This window comes from Sarcophilus harrisii, chromosome 2, assembly GCF_902635505.1.
Source record: "Sarcophilus harrisii chromosome 2, mSarHar1.11, whole genome shotgun sequence".
Lineage (NCBI taxonomy): Eukaryota > Metazoa > Chordata > Mammalia > Dasyuromorphia > Dasyuridae > Sarcophilus > Sarcophilus harrisii.
In genome coordinates this window covers 530374128-530399047 of record NC_045427.1, presented here as the reverse complement: position 1 = coordinate 530399047, position 24920 = coordinate 530374128, and the positions used below count along the sequence as shown (strand labels likewise).

The following is a 24920-nucleotide window of genomic DNA, read 5'->3' as shown; positions in this document are numbered from 1 at the left end:
ATACCACCTTAGTAAATATTTTTTCTAGAAGATATTTCTAAGTCTAACTAATTGAAATTAATTGATAAAAATTAAGAAAATGCAACAGTTGAGGCGAATGAGCTATAGTATTAGAAAAACATCCCTTCAAAGCTAACCCTAGATCCTTAAGGTAGTTTTTGAGCTCTGAGGAATCAACCTGACAAGTGCAAGTAAGTGCTGGGAGAGTCTAGAACTTGAGCTAAATCAGATAGCACTGGAAGCGAAATTAGTTTTCCTTCAACACATTTGAGTACAGAGATAAGGAAGAGCTTCTTTTCTTGTAAGATCCCTCCATTCCCTCCCACTACCCAGTCTGTAGTATGCTATATGCTGTTTCAAACCTCATAACTCAACCTATGACTATTTTCACAAAAAAGTTAAATCATTTCCTTTTTCCCTTATTTCTTTACTTAATTTTTTTTCATAAGTAATACTTTAGAACTAGGCTTTTCAACTTTACAACTTCATTTTCATAATGGACCCATGTGGTTCTAGAGGGGAAAGTGAGGCAGGTGACTTTGCAAAGCCTTTCCTCACTTAAATCCAATTCACTTACATGTCATGGCATCATCTCCCTGATGTCATGACCTTCTTTAAAAACAAAGGACAAAAAAAAAAAGAAAAAAAGAACAAACAACTTCAATATTTCATAAAAGAGGAGCAAATTTTGTATGTAGATAAAACTAGATATCATATATAAAGCTAACTATATATTTCCATTTCATAGTGGTCAATAACTTAAAAAAAAACTTTACTTTGGTGAATTAGAAAGAAATACAAGTTCTTTTATTGTGGGATGTTAATTGTTTTTATTAATAATGCTTAAAATTTTATTCTCTTTGCTTTGTTTTTGTTTTGGGGGGATTTTTGGTTGCTGATCCATGCAGCTCATGGTTATCTGCTTATGGAGAAAAAGGCCAGTATATTAGAGATGGAAGAAGAGAGTAAGGAAAAGTGGCAAAAAATGCTACAAAGAAAATTTAAGGCAAAATCCTGTCATTTCCATAATAAAATGAATTGATAAAGCAGATCTGTGCATCTCACTGAAAAAATATGAAATAACACTTTTCAAAATAATTAACATTGGCAAAAATTAGAACACACAGCTAAAAATATGATATCCACAAATGTTTCAAAGAAGAATAAGTCATTCTTTGTCCATATAGGCCCATAGTACACACAAAAATGTGTCCATTTGCCTTTAAAAAAAATCTACTGAAAAAAAAAAAAAAACCCACAACTGCATAAGTTACCAAAAATAAATGTCACCAAATATATTTTAAAAGCAATTCCACAAACAATTGATTCTTTTAAAAAGTTACTGAATGGGTTTGATTTGCTTTACAAAGTTGCTTAGTATAATTAGGGTTTTTCTTGGCTTATTCATTGGAAAGCTTAAGATACTTGCCATCCAGTGGAAGATTTTATCAGAGAATTGTACTAATACAAGTAAACTGGCTTTACTGAGATTTACAAATTAAAAAAAAAAAACCCTACTGATAGAAGATCTGCAGCAATATGAATAATGTGGCAAACTGAACTCGGTTTTAGAGTTCTGTGGAAAAAGTAAGAATCTTCTGATTAACTTTTGGATTTGAATGGGTAATCCCATTAATAGCACTTTCAGAATTAGCTTTAGTAAGTATAAATAGAAACTTTATCCTCAGAGATCATAAAACACATGGCCAAAACTACAACATATTTGGTCTCATCAAATTGCCAATTTAATTTTTTTTCCTGACATTCTAGTTTGTGATTTATCCAATTCTTCACTGTGTATATGACTAGAACACAAATGTATTCTACTCTTTTAGTTATCCTATTTAGATTTACAATGATGCCATACAATAGCATAAGGTGGGGAAAAACACCTTTTATATTAGATTTCTTCCCTTCCTGCTTTGGTTCTGGAGATTCAGTTAACCCATTTTCCTACATGCTGCTATGAGTCCTGAGCATGAAATCTTTAAATTCTCAGCTTTTCCATTTTGAGTCTGTTAAGGAGATTTGGCTAATATGGCCAAGGTACAAATTATATACCCATTACAGCTAAGGGGACCCCATGTTTGAAAGAATTAATATCACCATTTCAAAAACTACCTTTTTAGACTTTCACTACAGTAACAAAATTCCTTCTTGTGTTAAAAAAGAGACAATGCTAAAGAAAAAAAAAGTTCATGGTGAGATTAAAACTGTCAAACATTAAAAAAGCATCTTCAATGGCACTATATGAACATTTTCCCCAAAATGAAAAATATTTTGTCCTAAAGGTTGGGCTAAATTGGACTTGCAGGACGAACTCTTTCTTGGATGCAGACACTGAATCATTCTATCCAGCCAGAAGACACGTCCGACAGCAAAGTTGTGTGAAGAGTTTACGCTCACAGAGATTGTTCGATTTCACCATCTCACAAAACATTTCGGCAGCTGAAGTCCCCACATTCGTGAGAAAGGGGAAAAAAAGAGAAAATTTATCATGAAGCTTTTGCATTAAGATGGTGAAAGAATATGTGGAAAAGCAAACTCTCACATGAATAACAGTTTATTATTTTTATATATTATACAATCTCCCCCAAATTACTAAATATGAAGATAATTTAAACAGCTATATTTCTACTCTTTAAAAAGGAGTTAAAATTCCAGATCCCTAATTAAAAAGTTTCTTTGCCTTTTACTAACTGTAAACTAAATAAATTGATTGGTGCTGTCCTATCCATACTCCTGTGGAACCTTAACTCTCCCTGGTTTCCCTTTTATCACAATATAATGAAATGAATACTGAATTTGAATCTGGCTCTGTTGACTTACTGTCTTGTATGATCTCAAATAAGTTAACTTCTCTGGGCCTCAGTTTGCTCAACTGTAAAATGAGGTGAAGGTATTTGACAGTTGACTATGGTGCCTTTTAACTCTGAATCTCATGACCATAGTTTTCTACATCAATGGCAATACAAGGATTGCTTAGATTCTAACCTAGTCATCATATTTCTGGAATGGAAGAAGTAGGGCAAGACATTAAAAATAAAAATTAAAAAATAGTGGAAACCTAGTAATATCTTGGGGCCTCTGTTGTCAAGCCAGTGACATGTGAATAAGTGAGAGAGAGAGAGAGTTTTGCAGAAAGCAAGATTGTATTCAAATGGTTTGACAAAACATACAAGACAGACGTAAATAGAAAGACAGTTAAACTAGGACTCAGAAGACCTGCGTTCTAGTCTTGGTTTTGCTCCCAACTAGCTGTGTGGCCTTGAGCAAGTCATCTTACCTTTTGTTACTACAGTATCCTCACCTGCAAAATCCCATATGTTTTCAAATTCTAAGGAATGAACTAGAAAATTTCTAAGAAAGTCAGTTCATTATTAAGAAAATATGATAGAAGAGGGGAATTTCTCTTCTCTTTTTTTTTTCCAAAAATATAATGTAACTGGAGTGCTACTCAAAACTTAATATGCAACCTTAACCATATAACTCTTATGTTGAACATGTCATCCTCTTATTCTGTAACTTCAGAGAGTCTTTAATAAAAGATGCAATTCAATTCAGTTTTTATACACACACACACACACACACACACACACACATATATATATATAATGGTTACTGACCATTGCTGCAGGTATCATTTGCTACACATGTGTTTCCAAGCAGCATGAAACCAGTTTTGCACTTGACACAATTCTTGCTGGAGCCTTCACAATGTAAACAATTTTCTTCACATCTGTTGGAATAAACAAAGTCATAAATTCACTTGAGAAGCACTCTCAAACATTTCCAAGTCCCCAGTATGCTGCTGAGTGTTTGGTGAAGCTCAACCTAAAGTGTAAAAACATAATCCAATACAAAGGCTCCAGGTTAAGATAGCTGATTCAAGGAAACAGGAAAATGGTAAGATATTAATTATACTCAAAGCAGAACTCTGACCATAGTACTCTCTTGCTTAAGGGTAAATATGTTTAGTCTCTCTCTGTGCTTGTCCCTTGACTTGGTCTGTCTCATACATAAGGAGTTAAGATACACAATAAAGATTTGTAATAGAGATTTTAAAGACAAATTATACTTGTGATAGAAACTTTAAGCATTTGGCCTATGCCTTACTGGCAAATATTCCTGTTGGTAGTGTCTCCATTCTGATAATGGAACAGTCACCCATCCAGAGTAAAAGTTTTAGTGGTATGGGAGGTGGTTGGTGGTGGTGCGGTGTGTGTGTGTGTGTGTGTGTGTGTGTGTGTGTGTGTGTGTGTGTGTTTTAAACTAAATAACTTCAATTATATGGCTTGAACCAATTAAATGAATTTTCTTCATTTAATCCATACGGAACAAAAAGGCCTTCACAATTTTGCAAATCACTGTATCACTTTTCTTATCATGTCAGTTTAGGATTGTATTGGTGATAGTAGCAAGGTTTCGCTTGAAGATGTTGAGAAGGTTCATGATGTAAGTTGTCAGTGTTGGATTTATTTATAAAACATAAGATTTTTAAAATGTTAGGGGCCCATAAATCTAGCAAATAAGGAAAATGGAATAGCTAATTTGTATTGTTATTAACAGATTAATCTCCTTGCTTGAATTTTTCACATCAGCCCATTTAAAAAATCCTCTGATTATATTAATATCTATAATTATTTTATTTAAAATTATAAGTATTATAAATAAATAGTAATAAATTAATAAAATAATATATAATATTAATAAAGTACTATTTAATACTCTCTGAGCACCTGCTGTGTGTAGAATGATGTTGATGACCTTTTGTTCCTGGAAAAAAATTTATTTCCAAAGTAATTTACTACATTAACCAATGACAAATGCTAAGCTGGACTAGGGAATGCTCTGGGAAATGACAAAACCCTTGAGGAACTACAGAAGTGGCAAAGGTGTTTCCATGGGCACTGTTTATTCTATGGAATCCATACTGAAGGGATGCCTCTTAATCTATGTGTATGGCCAAGTAGAATCCTTAAGGTTGACAGTATTTTTAAACTAATGAGATTTACTATCATTAGACTTCTTGGTGTCCAGTGCTTAATATAGTGCCTGGCAGATTGTAGGGGCTTGAAAAATGCTTATTGTTGACTAATAGGCAGAATTGTTAGAGTCAGGGATTGAATCGTGGCTTCAACAATTAGATATTGTGTCTGACCATGGACAAGTAAGTCAACTTCCTTATCACCTCAGTTTCCTCATCTGTGAAATGGGATCATTCTTGTATTATTTGCCTCACAGAGTTGTTGTAAGGGAAATGCTCTATAAACTTTAAAGCTTTATACAAATTATATAAAGATGTACACACATATATATATTTACATATATCATATGTAATCTATAATATGTATATATACATAAGTTATATATATATACATATACATGTGATATATATATGTATGTATTTCAAGAAATGTCATGCCAAATTCAACATTTTATGGATGCATAAGTAGCATGACAGGCTACTTTATGAGGTACTTTATCTTTATCTTCAGTTATTAAATTGAATTATGGCTAAGATTAGGATGTCAGAGTCTAGACTTGTGATTTGATTTTTGTGGGGAACTTGTGCTTGGAGAAATTTACTTTACATGCATGAAGATGCATGTAGGTATGCATCTTATTGGTAAATTAAAGAATTGACTAAAATGCTAAGAACTCAAGTTCTTGGCCAGAGTCATAAAATCAAGGTTTTTCTATCTTCCAGAATATTTGTTTATTCATTATACCACATTGTCTCTCACTATGGATAATTCAATGGCGGCTACCTTTTATCATAAATTTAAAGTGGAAAGAGACTGTCTAATCCAATGCTTCCATTTTATGGAGGAAGAGAGGGAGCTCCACAAAGATGAAATGACTTGCCTATAGGTACATACATAGTCAGTAACAGAGGCAGAACTAGAAGGTAAGTGCTAGCTCTCCAAAATTGGTGGCTCTTCTCACTGCCTCTCATAGAATGTTCACATCAAGTCCCTGAATTTGTAGAAATAAAAGAATAGCTTTCATCCTTTGGGACTAAGGATGCATTATTAATAGAAAAGATTCTCATCATTCAATTCCAAGCTTTCCCTGAGTTAGAGATATTTAGTTTAATTATACAAGAACCATCTGGCTAGTTAAAAGTAAAGAGTTTGCTTCAGAGGAGAATTCTTGGCCCAGATCAAGATTCAGCAAGGAAAGTTGAAGCTGAGCAAATTAGCTTTGCAAACTAAGTAAAGATGTCAGGAATGCACATCAGTAGATTTGTAAAATAATCACAATCCATATTAGATTTTTATAATATCATAGAAATATATATGACTTGTTCTCTTGTTAGCTTACTAAATCACTTTTTAAAAAGTAAAAGGGGGAAACAAAGTGAAGTGGTTATCAAAAGACAACCATTTACATGAAGCCCACTAGCAGTGGTAGAGGGGGAAAGTCCCATGGGCATAATCAGTAGATTGGGGACTTGTCAAGGATTGCATTTCTGTCAAGGCCATCACAAGGATTATTTAAGGAAACAATACTCTCTCTTCCTTCCAAGTATCTATCTAGAAATGGGAAACCAGTTGTACTTGAGAAAAACACAAGTCCACTGGAAAAAGAAAGGGGTTAAGTCTGTCTTATTCTATTAGATATTTATTAGAAAAACAAGTCAGTCCAAAATATTTCTAGGTTGTCATAGCTCTCAATATATAAAAGCCAAAGGAATGCCTTTGTGAATGAACTGAGGTAAAGGATCACTGAAGAAATTAAGCCAACATTATGTTCAACAGAGGGTACATACAATAACTGTATTAAGTCACAACAAGATAAACTGCTTAGAACAGCTAAAATTAAAAGACACTCTTTGCTACATTTTCTAAAGTTTAGGAAGAGGTGATGTTTTCATAAGTCTGGCCGTCAGTGCTCAGAAGCATCATTCAATCAATGAATAAACATTTACTAAGTGGCTTTGATGTGCCAGTCACTGTATCAAGTCATGGAGATTTAAATACAAAAATAAGACAGCTTGATTGTTCAAGTAGGGCCAATCAGTAAGCTCGGTCTCTGGCCATGATCTGAGTTAGAGGTGTCAAACACACAACCCAGACCCTTATGGTAAGGCCCCAACACTTCAGACTGTGGCCAGGACCAGCTTAAAATATAAATGGGAAATATTTAACAAAATAAATAAAAATACAATGGAACATAGATAATGTTAACATGTAGTTTTTTTTAAGTTAACATGTGGCCTACAGGGATCCTTGAATATTGATTTAATGGATCCCTCATTTCTATTTGAATTTGACACCACAGGTCAAGGAAGCTCTATTTGCAGAATGGTGAGCCAGTTTTTTTTCCATGCCCTTTAGCACATAATAGTTGCAAAGGAGGCAGGGGAAAGAACCAACTATATCCGAAGGGAGTTGGGGAAGAAAGAATGTAATTGTACAATGTTGGTTGCTTGCTTGGAATCTGGCCCAATTCTGTGGTTCAACACTTTTGCTCATACCAGTTCTTCTGAGGAATCTTTACTGATCATGACTTTATTTCAGCTTGAGAGTCTCTTTCCCTAGAATCTGCCTGAATGTGTCAGGTTATTCATGGATTCTATGTGCAAATCCAGAACCGAAGAATACAGCAACATCTCCTCACTGATATTAGACCCATCTATATATGTAAGGACAAATATGCCTAATGAAAAGACAGGGAAGAAAGATGAATAGAGTAATGGTCTTGGAGTCAGAAAGTTATTGATTTAAATTCTGGCTCAAATACTGATGAGCTATAAAATGCCTGGGCAAGTCAGAACTTCTTTTGGTCTTGGTTTTCTCTTCTGTCATTTGGGGTCAATAATTGTACTTACCCTGCCAGAGTCTTTTTTCTTTTTTAAGATTTTATGTTAAAGTTCACATAAAGACCTTTGCAAGCACCAAGTGCTATATAAATACTATCCATTATTATCCCCTTTCTGATTATATTCATTGATAGTGACAATATAAATCATAATATTTTGAAGCAGTAGCCATACTCGTATATCTGTGATATAGTATAAATTATTCTGAACACATAGGCTCTAATCCTAGCTTTGTCCTTAACAGGTTTTGGAGCTTCATATACGTTGCTTCATTGCCACATAATGAACCACAATCCTATTTGGTCTCAAGAACTTCCAAGAAAGGATTATGTACCTTGCACACACTTTCTGCAGGAAACCTGGCACCTTGGCAAAATAAAATCCTTCATTGCAGCCCGGAACACATTTCTTCTCATGGATTTTAAAATTGTTGACACAATAGATACATTCTTCTTTGCCTGGCCCTGAAAAATACAGGAAAAGAAGCCAATTTTAAAAGCCACAAATGATAATTACTATGTGGTATCAATGCCACATTGTTTAAAATGGGGCAGAGAGGTAACAGTGGCTCTCAGCCCAATTCAGTGACCCTTGGGTAAGAAGAATAAGATAGGGAGGAGTAGTTTAACCGAGTCCCTAGACTGTACTCCTTAAGGGCTAATATTGGAGTAGTTTACAAGTCTAGTAGATGAAGAGTAATAATGATATACCTGGGGGACACAGAAACAAAATCAAAATATAATAATAATCCTGATAATAGTGCACTGATTTGTGGTTGTCAAGGTTTATAAAGCTCCTTCACTAACTATATCATTTGTGAAATAGGTAGTAAAAATATTATCCTCATTTTCCAGATGTAAAATTGAGGTTCATGGGGATTAATTTGCTTAAGATCATATAAGTAGGAGGTGTGAGAGCTTGAGACTTGAATCTAGGTCTTCTGTTTCCAGGTTCAGTTTTTTCTAGGATACCATGCTGTTTTTGAACATATCTCATACTGCATTTGCTGACATTCTGCCATTTAGCCTTTATTTCATAGTTTCAGGACATGCTTTATTAGCCTTGTTATTAGGTAATATGGGCCAACTAGAGAGAGACTTCATAAATGTGTGGACAGAGACATATGCCTTGACTATATCCTTTGTTACCAAGATGTATAATCAGTGGTAGACAAGCTATTGGAAAGTCCTGGGAGAGTGAAATGAAACCAGGCACCCCAAGATGAAGATAGAAAAGTATAAAGAAGTCAGCAATTAGGCAGAGTCAGAAGATTTATCATTTTGCATTAGAGAGTTGGGTCTGGAAGTAGCAACTCACCTCCCAGCAGTCAGCAACATCTGATGCTTTAGAGAAGGGGAGTAGGATGATACCTGGCTAATTTCTTAGACTTTTAAACAGTGGGGAGAAATGACTCCAGATGTTCCTAGGGAGCCAATATCTGCTGGATTTTTTTCTTTAAAAATTCTGGTTCATTCCCTTGAAGTCTAATTTCGTAGCAGATAATGTCTAACTCATATCTAGTCACACTGAAAGATGTAGATATCCCATTTGCCAACTTTATCAGTATTGTACAAGGGTATAGATTTCAGAATCACAAAAAATTTAAGAGCTGCAAGGGAACAAATGTCCTTCTTTTAACAGATGAGGAGACTGAGATCTGGGGGTGTCAAGTGATTGATTGCCCAAGGTCACACATGTAATATGGCATAAGGAAAATTGCTAGTAAAATGGTTTGCTTGGATTGGAAAACTTGCAAAAGACGGTATTATAAAATAAGATTAGAAAGATATGGGGCAGCCATATTGCAGAAGGCTTTAACTGTCAGAGCACTATGCAAACAAGTTGTTATAATATTACAATAATCTCTATTGTAGTTCTGAGCATGGCCTCATTCCTACTAAGCCTCTGAACACTTCTTTTCTACTAAATAGTCTAGTTATTCACCACAAGAGGAAAATAACCTTGCCTGTGGTTAGAAGTAATTTTCTCTGATCTCCCCAGATCTTTCCTTTTTATGGTGGCTTTAATGGAGTCAAGGTGAACAAAGACAATGCAGAGGGGGAAAAAGAGAATTTTGACTTCAAACAGAGTGAGACAAATGAGGTGCCCATAAGGAAAGTGGGAGAAGAAAGTGTGGTAGATAAAAATATAATGAATGGAACAAGACACCCTAACTTGTCTCCTTACTGATGGCAACTTGACACCCTAGCTGGCAAAAAATGAAGGGAATAGATTTCTTCTTTCTATAACCTCACCTTTTGGTCCCAAATTTCCCTTACTGTTCCTGGTCTTCTTTCAGTACCATTTTTCCCTTACCTTGTATATTAAAGTATATCACACAGGCAGGTTAAACACAAGTAACATTTACTATAGAAGAGATTTGGAAAATAACCAGGCATTTATAGATGAAGTATCTCAAGTAAAATTCATTTTACTCTCTTACCTTGGCAAAGGAAGAAACTGTGAAATATAAAGAACAGCTTTCATCTTCCTCTAAGAAAGAAAGCTGAAGGATATCTAGTAGTGTAATAGTAGAGTGATGGTCAGGTAGGAGCTGGTGATAAGAGGAATAAGGTGGAACCTCATCATTGAGAGATCAGTGATTATCTGCAGAAATTCCTCAGGGTTCTGGCTGTTCTTTCTTTTTGAAGAGGACCAAATGATATCACTATGTTCAAGTCAAGTTACAGTGTGTCTGACTATGACAGCTCAGACCAATATGGGTTTAGAATGCCTTACCACATGATGGGCACAAATAGTCCATGTGACTATCGAGGTAGATTCTTTAACTTTGAGCATCTAGCATTTCTCTTTTTTTATAATGCTTTTTATTTTCAAAAGATATGCATGGATAATTTGACAACATTGACTCTTACGTAGCCTTGTATTTCAACTTTTCTTCTCCTTCCCTCCCCTCCTCTAGATGGCAGGCAATCCAGTATATGTTAAACATATTAAAATATATGTTAAATCCAATAGGTATAATATATTTATAAAATTCTCTTGCTGAACAAGAAAAATCAGATAAAAAAAGAAAGTAAATGAGTAAGAAAATAATTGCATTTCTCTTGAACTTTTTAATTCTGCTTTGGCCACAGAGCTCATAGCACCTTCTCTTATGAGAGTACATGCAAGTGTCCTGTGTAAGTGTCTCCCATGTCATAAGATCAGTTCTAAACTGAATCACTTCCACTTGAATTGTCTTAGAAATAATTCTGAAGATCAACTGGCAGGTTAAGATACCAGACACTGAAGCACTTTGTTTAATTAAACTGCCAAGCATTCGGAAAGTTCTACTCTGTGGGGCTGGCCATATTGTTCGAATGCCAAATGTATGCTTGCCAAAAAGTTATTTTATGGAAAACTCACATAGGGCAAGCACTCACTATGTGGTCAGAAAAAGTGATACAAGGACACTCTTGTAGATCTCTTTCTCCCCTCCCCAATTTCTCCCTTCTTGATTTCTCATATTTTCCTGAGGCTGAGAGCTCAGGAATTGTTTATGACGGCTCAGCTGAAATTATGGTAGGCTATTCTATGAAGCCATCAGGCAGAGCATTTTATGAAATGGAGAGTAAGGGATTTGACTACCCCAAGGCCTTCTGAAATGCTTTCTTAAGCTCAGAAGTTGTTTTTTTCCCTTACACAATCTGTTCCAGGAAACAGGTGGTATAGGGTGGAGGCACTAAAATTTAGTCTTTCCTCTTTAGGACTTTTCTTTTCTTTAAGCTTTCCCCTAATAAACTATTTAAACTTCCCAGGGGAATGGGGTATGTAGCAAAGTTAACTTGGGACCAAAGTGGTTCCAGAAGAAAAAAAAAAGTCACTTTTCCATCTCCACCCCACTTCCCTCTGGCTGCTTGTCCTGATTCATGAAACTAGGAACTACTGCTTTGCTTTAGAAGGTCTTGTGTTCCCTTACTCTGAAGGGAGAATGGATTTCAACAACCTAGATGAAGGCACTGGGCTAGAAGTAAGGAAATTTGGGTTTCATTTTCTTCTTGGGACATATTTATTTACACTATTTCTCATTAGTATTTCAAAATATGTACCTGCATCTTGAAGGGAACTTCCATATAATTTTATTGTATTTAACAAATTTATATTGTTAACATAGATATGACTGGCTCTTTATTTGAGGTCTCTCCTAAATTTAGAATCTTTTTTTCCCAAAAAGGAATATGAGGTATACATAGAGAACAAAGAGGGCAGCATTTAGTTTGCAAAAGATATAATTTAAGTTCAGGGTTTCAAAATTTAAAGAAAATATAACTTGATAGTATAATAGGGAATACTAATGTTGCAAAATAATTTTTCATTTATTATTCATACAAGAAGCAGAAGTGCTTATTGAAAATGAACCATCTCTAATATGTCCTTGATAAAATGAAAAGTAATTGTTATAAAATATTAGGATACAAGAACTATTAGCAAGAAAAAATAAAGGACTACTGATCTTGTTCCAGTAGAGTATCTTTCTGCCATGGATAGATAATTGTCATCTAAGTCAAAGTGATGCTTCATCACTCTCCTAAAAGAGAGAAATGTTATCATGGGAGTTCCCTAGTCTCAGGGATCTATATTTAGCTCTGTGTTGTTTACCATTTTTCTCAATGACTTAAACAAAAGCATGCAGATGACAGAAACTGAAGTTAGCTAATATGACCAAGTCAGATCCAATATGATATTGAAGGGGTAAAGAATTGGACTGGAATTAATATGATGAAATTCAAATAAAGATAAATGTAAAGTATTATGCCTGGGCACAAAAAAATCAATTTCATAAGTAGAAGATGAGTAATACACAGTTAAATGATAATTTTTCTGACAAAGATCTGACGTTTTTAGAACACAGCAAACTCAGTGAGTCAAAGTATGCTATAAATGCCCAAAAAAGTAACATGATTTTAAGCTGAATTAAGAAGTACAATGGCAACAGCAAGATTATACGATGATCAATTCTGATAGATGTGACTCTTTTCAACGAGATGATTCAGGCCAATTCCAATGGTCTTGTAATGAAGAGAGCCATCTATACCTAGAGAGAGGACTATGGGGACTGAGTGTGGATCACAACATACTATTTTCACTTTTTTTGTTGCTGTTTGCTTGCATTTTGTTTTCTTCCTCATTCTTTTCTTTTTTGATCTGATTTTTTTTATGCAGCATGATAATTGTGGAAATACGTATAGAAGAATTGCACATATTTAACATATATTGGATTACTTGCTATTTTGGGGAGGGAGGAGAGGAAGGAAGGGAAAAAATTTGGAACACAAGGTTTTGCAAGGGTGAATATTGAAAATTATGCATATATTTTGAAAATAAAAAGCTTTAATAATAATAAAAGAAAAAAAGAAAAAAGAAGTACATAGCTTCTAAGAATAAGGAAGGTCTTACCAGAATTCTTTTAGAGTACTATGTTCAGTTCTGAGGGTCATAGTTTAAGAATGATATTGATAAGCCAGAAAGTACAGTGGAAGAGAATCAAATTGGTTAAGGATCTTAAATCTATGTCTCCATAGAGATAGAAACAGAAGTGATATTGCCACTGAAGTGTCACACAGATTTAATTAGAAAATAGTTGGGGAATTGAAGAAACATTATATTATTGCTACAAAAAGACATAAGATATAGTAGGAATGAAGGACCTGAATTAGCTGTATTATTTCTCTTTTTTCCAAAAGTAGTTTAAGTGATTATTTTTATACTTAATGATTCAATTCAATACAACAAAATGTTAACAAAAATCTTTTCTTTCAAAATGTGGGTAGAACCAATGAAGGAAAGTACTATTCTTGCCCAAATTTGACTAACAAGGAGGACCTGGATATTATGATAAAAATGATGGAGTTTTGGATAGAAATGATCACTTTCCTTCAGAATTTATGGTAGAGAAAGGAAAAGCTGAGCATAGCTAGATATATACTCAATGATCAGGAGAATTGATTTTAACTGTTTCAGATTAAAGAAGGGTAGGATACCATAGTCTAAAAATCTATAGACTGAGTTGGTCCAGGAAGTCTTGGAAGCTATCAAGAAGGCAATTCTGAGGACATAGAGATGAACAATTTAGGTGTAAAGTACAGGCTCGCTCCCTGGAGGGCCTTGGGGTCAGCCAGAGTCCTTGGTCTTTAGGGGAGGAAGGGAAGGAAGCAGGCAAACTATCACACAGCTTGTCAAAGATCTCTCTTTGATTCTGGAGTCCTGAGTCACCAGCCTCTCTCCTCCTCCTCCTGCTGCCAATCCTTGCCTATGATTATCTTAACACCAAACATTCAGCAAACACCAATGGTGAGAAGAGCCATTTATCCAAACATATGGTAATAGCGTCAATTGTCTCACATCCAATAGGTAATTAGCTTTAAGTGCTCAGTTGTCTGATTTAAGCATACCTTTTTGTAGTTTCAGCCCCCTCCATTTAGGTGAGATGAAAAAAGAAGTGGTCTAAAGAGTACAATGTGGATAACCAGGGAAATCATTTGATCTACTTTGGATACATACAAAGACATATGGAGGATGGAAGCAAAAGCAGATAAGAAAGTATGGCTCTAAAATGGTGGTATCCTATAAAGAGTTTCAGGAGTGACAAAACTAATGGCTTCGGGGATGATATAGCAGAGGAAAGTTAAGGTCAATGACAAAGCCTTTTTAAAACCTAAATTTCTGGAAAAAAAATATGATAAAAAAATAATACTATCACTTGGGTTATATGAGATGATAACAAATGACAATACCAGGTAATGATAACTATGAGAGAAAGCCAAACTTTTGACACTTTTTTTTTTTGTTTTGTTTTCTCTGCTGAGGTAAGTGATCTTTGAACAGCAAAATACATTATAAATATGACCAATAAGGAGTTGAAACCTAAGACAGGTAGGGATATAGTAAGAGAGAACTTGACATGTTCAAACAACTAGGCCTTGACAGATTACGTCCATGGTCATGGAGAGATCTGGCAAATATTATTACTGAACTATAGTGATTTGTTATATATGACTGATTTATGTTTATGAATGATGTACAGGTGATTTCTGATAGATCATGAAGAACAGAAGAGGTGCCAAAGGTTTTATGGAATACAAATTTTGTTTTGATTTTCAAAAAAATGAAGACAGTGGAATCCACAAATCATAGCTGTGAGAACTGGAATAGTGCTATGCCCTAGTTGACAGAACTGTCTCCATCACTGACTTAACTTGCCTGTGTACCAGGAAGTTCCTATTACCAAATATCACTCAATAACTGGTTTAGTCAGTTTCATTTAGGTAAGCAATACAAGCTGTCTTGATCTTAATCAGTTTAGCACTTCAACTAATCCATGTGTGCAAATGTTATTAGGATTGATAAAGTAGGGAAGGTTTGTAATCTGCCCCACTCATGGATTGACTGCCCTAGGGTCCTCCGCCCACTTCGTCTCTATGAATCTACAACAATAATCAGATATAAAGGAAGAGACCCAGGGTTCTATACTCTTGACTGGAACACACATCCCCTTTGCCAGTGAACCTGAAAAGCCATGCATTTGAATATCATGAGTAATAAATTATTTTACTTGTTATCCTTTGAATGCTTGCATCCCTTCTAAGTACATTACCCATGATTTCTTCACAATAGCCCAGTGAAATTGACTTTTATTCCTGGCAAGATCTTAGGATATTTTATTAAGGAGAAGGTTAGTGAAAAATCTAGAAAAGGAAGCAATATTCACCAAAATTCTAGATGGCTTCATAATGAACAAATCTGCTAAACTAACCTCATTTCCTTTCCTGACAGGATTACTAACCTGACAGATCAGTGAAATGTTTTAAATAGAATTTACTTAGAATTTAGCAAAGCATTTGATTGTCATTCATGTTAATTCTAGCAGACAAGATGGAGAAATAAAAGCTTGATTATACAATTAGTTGGATTAGAAACTGGTTGAATGGCCGGACTCAAAGAGTAATCATTAATGGTTTGATGTTAACTGAGAATAAGTCTTTGGTAGAATGTCCCAATGAAATATGTTTGGCCTAGTGCTGTTTCAAATTGAAAACAAAACAGAACAAAACAAAACAATATAATGACTTGGAAGAAGGAAAAGCTAGTTTATTTATTATATTTTTAAATGAGAGAGAACTTGGAAGTTCTCAACAAGTTAGAATATTGGGGATTAGCAAAAAGAGGACCACAAAAAGCCCCCAAAAAATCAACTACATGAATATAAATAAAGAGAAATGTTGCTAGACAGCAGGTCATCTGGAAAAGATCTGGGGATTTCATTGGGCAAGCTACATATGAATCAAAAGTGTGATATGGAAATCAAAAAAGTTAATTTTCTCAGGCAATATTAAGAGAGATATAATGACCAGGTCTAGGAAGACAATAATTTTATTGTTCTCTGTTCAGTTTAGTCTACATTTGTAGTATTATGTTCAATTCTGGGTACATATTAAAGAGGACAATGATAAACTTGGAAGTATTTGGGCCAACTAGAATAGTAAAAGAGCTTGAGAGCATATTGTATATGACTCCATTGAAGAAAGTGGAAATATTTAGGGTGGAGCAGAAGAGACTCAGGTGAGATTTATTGTCTTCAAGTATATGAAGACTGTCCTGTTGAAGAGTGATCAGGCTCATTCTGCTTTGATTCCAGAGGGTAGAAACTAGGAGTAATGGGTAAAACTTGAAAAAAAGTAGGAGACTGAGACTTAAGATAGGGAAAAACTTGCTAACAATTAGAATTATCCCAAAATGGAAAAGGCTGCCTCAGTAGGTAGTAGTAAGAAGAGTTTTTTTCTCTCCTAAATATCTTCATGCAGAGGCTGGAATCACTAATGTGGAGAGGATTGCTGTTCAAAGATAAATTAGATGGCTTCAGAGGTCCTTTGAAATGCTGAGATTTTGTGAGATTTTCCTCATTTACAAAATGAGGAACACTGAAAAAACAAAAAACAAGAGCTAAAAAAATTATAGCTAGATTTCCTGAGCATTGATGATTAGACTACATCTATAGTATTGGGTTGAGATTTCTTCTCTATGAAGAAACATGCAGCTAAGTATGATCTAGCACTTCTGTGAACTCTGAGTTGCAGTGAGTCATGCTAATCAGATATCTAGGTATAGCATCAGTATGGTGAGCCAGTTAGAGTGGGGTTGGGAGGCACCAGGTTGCCTACAGGGAGGGACTCATTGGCCTAAGTCAAAAATGAAGTAGGTCAAAATTCCAATTGCCAATCAGAGGAGGGACTGGACTATGTTTAGTAGCGAGTAGCTACTGAGCAGTCCACCTGGGTGAGATGGGGAGATCCAGTCTTAAAAAATAATAATAAAAGAAAATTTTAAATGAAGAGATTCCAATAAAGAACAGTCAAAATGACTTTTTGGAAAATTTATCTAAGAGGAAAAGTCACAGAAAATTTAGAAAAGATTAAATGATAACTTGCCATTGAGGACATTTGAAAAATGATAGTGAATTGTTCTCTATTTCCTAAGAGACCCAAAGCAAGAAGCCCATTTAACCTCTCACCAGATTGTGATTTCATACAAAGAATCTTTGTGATACTCTCTGAGGAATGAAACAATGGCCAGATGGGTTGAGAATTGGAATTGCCATGCCTGAAGATCTTTGTAAATGAAAAAAACTTGGTATAGGTATTGACTAACCTAGAAGAAAAAAATCTGTTGTAGACAGTCTCTTGAGATCACTGGCAGCTCTATGATAGCTTGTTCGGTTTCATAATTGTGGTAAAACTTAGAAGAGATCCAAGATCATTTGCTTCCCAGGGTCCTATATACTAGACAATACTATTCTGCTATTTCTAAATCTTAGGGAAAAGGAGACCTCTAAAACTAGATGGCAACAATACTCCAAGTTTAGAAAACAGAAAAAGGCCATGAAGGACCTAAGAAGGGAAATAGATCTAGAAACACACACACATACACACATACACACACACACACACACACACACACACACACACACGAGTGATAGAGGAATAAGTAAAAATTAGAAAGGAAACATAATAAATTACATTTATATTGAATGGAATTTGAATAGTAAAGGGAGGAATTTTCTTAAAGAAGACTAAGTTAGCTTTCTTGTTTACTTACCAACAAGATCAATGAACAATTTAGAGTTAAACACAGGAAATGACCCACATTTGATAAATGCGATTCAAGCTAGTGAACATGAATTGTTTAGAAATTTTACTATCATCATAGCAGTATATTTCCATAAGGACATGCATGATAATTAAATATAAATAATCCTATTTCTTTCAAATTATGAAAACCAAACCCAAAGGAATTGACTGAATTCAAGAAAACTGATGGAATGCAATGGTGTTTAAGATTTGCATCTGGCAAACAAGGAACTGGTCAAAATTGAGAAGGGGGCATAATAGAAAAAAATTTCTTTCATCAGAATCTAAACAAATCTTTTGCATCCTGGAAATATATTGTATAGTCACACTAACAGGATATTATTACAGTTTTTCTAGTTCATTCTTTTATGTTCATTACATGAGATGTCATTCTTGGACATGGCTAGGAAAAAGTCTAAATCATCCAAATTATTAGGGGGCAAGAGAGACATTGTAGTATAGTGAATAGAAGTTACCTCAGAACTAGAAATATCATGGTTTAAGGCACTAGTATATATTGGCTATGTGACATTTAATTTCTCAGTGTCACTCTCTAAGACTATAGGTTGCAGGACAGTTGCTGATCTGCATTGTCTAATAGATGGAGTTTCCTTCCTGAGAGTTCCTTATGTCAAAGAAATCATAGATTTGGACTAAAAAAGGACAAAGCTTTAAAAATGGCTTCCAGACATAAAAGCATTATTGGTTTAAAATTGCACTGCGTGAATTCATAGTAACAAAGTTTCTTTGTTCCAGATTGGCAAGGATGGCAGGTTGCTACCTAGTATGTAATGAACCTATTACTAATCTCTGCTACTTGGATCTCATATAGATAGAACCTGATGAAAATTAGACTCTAGAGAGGTTAGTTTTTTATTCTTAGACTTACAGCAGTAGCTCCTTACAAATGTTGAAAGAAAAGGTGATTTGTTTTTTCCATCAAACAACTATACTCAAGAGTCCATAGATACATTCCTCAATCTCTCTAGTCATTTCCCAGGGCTCACCACAATGGCAAGGTCTCAGGTATGTCTAATCAAGGGACTGAAATATAGTGACAATATCATTACCATCTAAGACTCCCCAAAGAGTAAGCACAAAAGGATTTTAAAACTTGCATGGACCATTAGACCTGGGCACACGTGTTCAATTGAATAGCTGCAGAGTCAGATGTTCTAGAAGGCCATGCCTCACAGATTCAGAGTAATGGACAAACAAGAGCTGTGGAAGGATCTAAAAATCTGACATTAAGACAGCGCTTGACCTCCAAATACCATCCAAGAGATTAATGATGATAGACTGTGAAATGGCTAAGGAACAAGAAAGGAAGACTTGCCAATGGAATATTTAGGTTGGAAAGAAATTAACTGGAGACAGTCCCTAGATTTCAGTTAGAACAACCCTTCAATCATGGCACTGGATTGAAAAAAAAAAAAAAAAAAAGAGCAAAGGCAACGAAAGCAAATTTTCAAGCGTACAGATGCTGCTATATTGGGTGTGACAACAGATAATGAGGAGTGATCAGGAGCAATGCAGTGAGATGTTGAAATGACTACATGACTAGAGAAAGGATAAAAAAGGAGCAATGTGCAGAGGTGAAATGAGAAAAGCACCCTGCCACACTCAAAACATTATCTATGATATAAAGTCTTTTTAGGCAGCAGGATTAAAGTTAGCAAGCAATTCCAGTGATGGCAATTTTGGAACTGGCATTTAAAAAAAACCCAAAAAACCTTGAATAAAGTTATAAATCAAAAAAGACAGTGAAAGGGAAAAGTATAGGTGGTTAAAATTTCCTTCACCTGAAATCCAGCATTCTTAATAGCAGCCTGCAGGGCTGAATGTATTAGTATTCTTCTTAATAGACAAGGAATAAACAAAGAGTAATTGGCCACAGTAAAAGAGTATCTGAAAGAGAGTGTAATCTGAAATCACCTTTTAGGGTTGGACAGAATTAATGAATTCAATGTCTGTGTTTGATGACTGGGTTGAAAATCACAATCTTAATTTTCCCAGTAAGCTTTATATATATATGTCATCATATTTCAAGAAGAAAAGGTTAGCTCACACTAGACTATTAAAGGAAGAATTCCTTTTTTTATTCACTCATTCAATGAATATTTGTTGAACATCTATTTCAGTCTGTATAAGACACTGATGGACATTTTGAGGAATACAAGATCTAACCCTTTTTCCTACACCTCAAGAGAAGCAGTTACACTTGTACACAAATAATTATAAGACAAAGCACATTTGTGAAAGCGAATTATAGTAAAAATAGTTGTAAAGTGCTATGGGAATTGGAAATAAATGTTTCAGGGAAGACATGGCCTTTTATTTGGATCTTGAAGGGTGAAAGGAATTAGGCAAAACTGGAGGAAAGAACATTTTAAGCAGGGGGAATAATGTCAACAAAACTAGGAAAAGTTGAGTGAGGTGTGCTTATGGAATGGTAAACTAGTCTGATTTACCTAGAAAGACAAGTTAGGAACAAATTATGGAAAGCCTTGAACGTCTAGCAAAGGGTACTCTCCATTAAGTAGGAAATTGGGAGCTAATGAAGATTTTTATGTAGAGAGTGATAAAAGAAAATGTACCTGATTACCATGTTATTGGAAAAAAAACTAATAGATATTGGATTTCATTGGCATAGGGGGGGGAACTTCCAAATGAGGATACTCCCTTTTACCAATGCAGGTTGGTATCTTCTCTTCAGCACAATTTTAGAAAGTTGCCCAGAGCATTGAAAGATTGTGATGTGCCCAAGGTCACATGACCAGTATATGTCAGAGAGAGGACCAGAACCCAGGTTTCAAGGCTGGCTCTCTATCCACTAAATCATGCTTCATTTTGTGGTTTCTAAGTGATTTTTTTTAAAGGCACAGCAGTCTTGCATGTTGATATATTAGTATTTTTTTTAAATTTTCAAGGTAGTTTTTCTTTAATCACTTCTACATGCTTAACACCATAATAGTATTTTTAAATATATGAGAAACATTAGGGAACCAGTGTAGAATATAGCTTAACTAGCTCTTCATCTTTGCAAAATAAATGGTGCCATATACCAAATTTCAAAACCACTTCACACTATGAAAGTGGGAGTAGGTGGGGAGTGTATTTGGTTCCAGTCCTGGCTCTCTTCCTGCACAAGAAAATTCTCTTCTTTACTTGGCTTTCACATTTTGAAAATGCAGATAATACCAAGACCTCTCAGCTATGGCCTGTTTAGTTCAGAAGATGTACAAGGTCAAACAAGATAAGCCACATCAACTCTCTGAGGCTTTTCAGAAGAAAGGTATGATATGAATGGTTATTTCACTGTAATTCTAAAACTCCTACTTCAGTGAAAGCTCACCTTACTGAGGATTCTGGGAAACAAGAATAAAATAATAGGTTATATAAAATATAGTGACACTGAGATAACAAAGAAAGGAGGTAGGGAAATCTAGAGAGCTCAACTTGACCTAAAATAGATTTCAATGCACAATTCAATTTTATGTTTATGCAATTCTACATACACCTGTATAGATGGAAACCTGATAAGATATTATCTTCTTCAATACTTCAAAAGACTATGATTTTATCAGTGCTGATATTCCTTTTATGAATGTAGTTTACTTCTCTGTATCTTTTTTATGAATTTTCATGAGCTGTAGACAAAGGGAATCTATTACTTAGTGGTCAACGTTCTGGTGATGACTTTCTTTGAACTTAGCTAGGTTGAGTTTTGAGTAACAGACACAGAGTCCTTTGCCAGACCCATATTTGAAATTTTTTTGAGTTTTCTCTGCTTTCTGGTTTCAAGAATAAATTTAGTTTAGCTTTCTTTCCCTGAAAAGAATCCTCAGCCCAAAGTACTAAGCTGCCACTGGGCAGCTTAAGAGATTCACATAAGAGATTCACAGCCTCAGAGAACAGAGGCAGTAGAGGACCTATACTATGTGTAATTCACATGCAACAGAGACCTTGAGATTCAGAATAACAAAGTTATCAGAAGGTCTGTATTTCCAGATTTAGAGGATGAAACCCATGTGCTTGTTCCTCTGGTGTCTGATGGTTATGCCTCACAATCACCATCTTGAGATGAAATTATAGAGCCAGGACCAAGTGAGAGTTTAGTCTGGTCCAGGGGATCTAAGGCATTTACTGATTCAGATGCCCAGCCATAATTTACTACCAACTCCATGAGATGCCTATACTTCCAAATCCCCATGTTTGGGGTAATAAACTATGGAAATAGAAGCTTCTCTTGCATTGACACTATGCTCAGTCATCATATACCCTTGGAGGACTGGGGTTGGGGTGGGAATGAGGGAGTGGACTTGACCCAATCAGCTGTTTCTTTCTTTAATCTTAATGAAACTTCTCTTAACCCTGCCATCCCCTCAAGGTATTATCCTATGACTCTGCTCCCTTTCATTGACAAGGTCCTAGAAAAAAGTCTTATTTTGGTTGCTTCAGTTTCCTTACTGATAACTTCTCCATCACTTAAAATTAGACTTCTGACCCTACCACTCTACCAAAAGTGTTCATTCCAGGGTTTGGGGGATTAACTACTAAATTCCATGACCTTCTTTTAGTCCTCATTCTTTTTTAACCTTTCTTATGATACAGTTGACTACCCCTAACTCTTGATACTTTCTTTTCCCTTAGCTTCTGTGATACTACTCTCATTTGGTTGACATACTATTTGGTGTCATTCTCTGATTTATCAGCTGTTTCTCATCCCATAAATATGAGTATCTTTCAGAGCTTTCTGTCTTGGGCCCTTCTTTCCTCTCTCCACATTCTTAGATTCTTAGATCCCTTAGGGATCTCATTAGCTCTAATGGGTCCAACTAAAATGTTTATGCAAATGACCCCCAAATTCAGTCTTAATCTCTATCCTTAACTTTGTTCCCACATCAGAGATGTGCTTACTGAATATCTCTATATGGATGCCCCATCAATGTTTCAAATTCAATGTATTTAAAATAGAACACATCTTTCCCCTCCTAAATTTGTCCCCATCTCTTTTATTTCTTTATTCTGACAAGGATATTATTACCATTTGGTTCCATAGATTGTAACTTTAGAGTCTCTTGCATTTTCTCCCTTCCCTCATTCTCTTTGCTCTCTATATCATCTCTCTTTTTTCTACTCACAAGGCCATAGTCCCAATTCAGGTGCTCCTTGCTTCTTGGTGAGAATATGGAAATAGCTTCCTAATTGGTCTCCCTGTTTCTTCTCTCTGCCATCTCTAATCCTCCCCATTCATAATTTATAAAAAATAATCTTCTTAACACATAAGTCTGACAATGTCACTCCCCTGCTCAAAAATTTTCAGTGGCTGCCAATTTTTTTAATAGGATAAAATAAGAATTCCCATGGCATTTAATGCTTTCCACAATCTGACTTGAGTTTCTGATTCTACCCTTATTTCACATTACTCTCTTTCATGTACTTTATTTTTGGGGGGTGGGGTGGGAGAGGAAGAGGAAGGCAATTGAATTTAAGCGATTTGACTAGGATCACACAGCTAATGTCCAAGGCCACATTTGAACTCAGTTTCTTCTTATTCCAGGGCCAAAGCTCTATTCTCTGTGCCATCTAGCTGTCTCCCATGAACTTTGAGTTTCAGTCAGATTTGTCTACCAGCTATTCCCAGAACCCATCATTCAAACTGTTACCTCTGCACTTCTGTAGAAGCATCCTCATGCTTGGAAAGTACTTTCTTCATCTCAACTTCATGGAGAATTTTCACCAGGTTTCTGTCATGTCCTTTATGATTCCTTAGTCTTTAATTCTTTCTCCTACTTCAAATCGCCTTATAGCTACTAATTTCTATATATACTAGAATATAATTAGTAAACTATTTGTTAATGGGAAATGTTTAATTTTTGTTTTTGGATCCTCAACCTCTAGGCAGTGTGTTGTACACAGTAGGCACTTAATATTATATTCTAATGAATTTCTAGGACTTTCCAGAGTTTGTGTTCTTCTGGCAGGGTGACTTTTAACATTATGATAAGGACTATAGATAAGAGATGATAAATTTACTAGCTATTTTATGTAAAATTTAATCCAACAGATATCTGTGCTTTCATAAATGTGCTACTCTAATTTTTGGAAAATTAATAATTTTTTCACAGAAAATCTATAGAACTGTGTTTATCGGAACAAGATGTTCAAAGGGAAAACACATAAAGAAAATGGAGGTTAGGTTTCAAAAAACCATCACATTCACTATCAAAATCCCCAAATGCCTTTAAGTCCTTTCAGTCTTTAAAACTGACATTTTAAGTCAAAGCCAATTAGTTATTAACTGCATTCAAGTAGGGAGCTTCAAGAGAAGATAGACTCATTAGCAATTAGCATTCATTTCACAGATGGGAAGCAAACACTGCTTGGTTTAGTTTATAATGCTTAGAAGGCCAGGCAGGATAATTCAGCGTGTACCTTTGTGTCTTAAAGTGACAATAAATGTTGACCTTCATGAACCACTACTCTTTTTTCAATTTCAGAATAATAAGTCCATTTACCTGCTGCTAATTCGATTTATTACTGTTTATTGCAATGAAATAAAAACCTACTTGCAGATAATTAACTTACCTACACATGTTTGACAGGTAGAATGGCACTTCTCACATTTGATCAACTCGGAATTGAAATATGTGCCTGGTGCACAATCTAGAATGCAGCTACCTCCTGCTAGACTGTTGAAGGGAACAAAGGACAGAATTGAACATTTGTACCAAAAGTCTAACACAATTATGTTTTGCCCTCAAACATCTTTCATTGGGAGGAAATTAAAAGTCTTCACAAACATCTATTTTTCTCACTTAATTTAAAGACAATGAAAGAAGAGATGCTATCATAAATTAGATCAATGGCCAAGTTTGAGTTGGCAGACCTCATTCCTATTCTAACGAAAAACTTGTGGCTCAGTGGAAATAGTGATGGATTTGGACTAAGAGGACCTTGGT

At 35.1% G+C, this 24920-nt stretch overlaps 1 protein-coding gene across 2 annotated transcripts in view; it reads right to left on the bottom strand.

Annotated features, from left to right (window-relative positions):
• Window positions 1–813: 813 nt before the first annotated feature.
• The window catches only part of PCSK6 (proprotein convertase subtilisin/kexin type 6), a 241877-nt gene continuing 217770 nt past the window's right edge, over window positions 814–24920 (bottom strand). For both annotated transcript variants that reach the window (XM_023497530.2, XM_003755590.4), the window contains 4 exons: window positions 24547–24650; window positions 8163–8292; window positions 3627–3739; window positions 814–2448 (listed from right to left, as the gene is read on the bottom strand). In XM_023497530.2, coding sequence (XP_023353298.1) covers window positions 2351–2448; window positions 3627–3739; window positions 8163–8292; window positions 24547–24650 — 445 coding nt within the window. In that variant the 3' untranslated portion in view covers window positions 814–2350. The remainder of the gene's footprint in view (window positions 2449–3626; window positions 3740–8162; window positions 8293–24546; window positions 24651–24920) is intronic.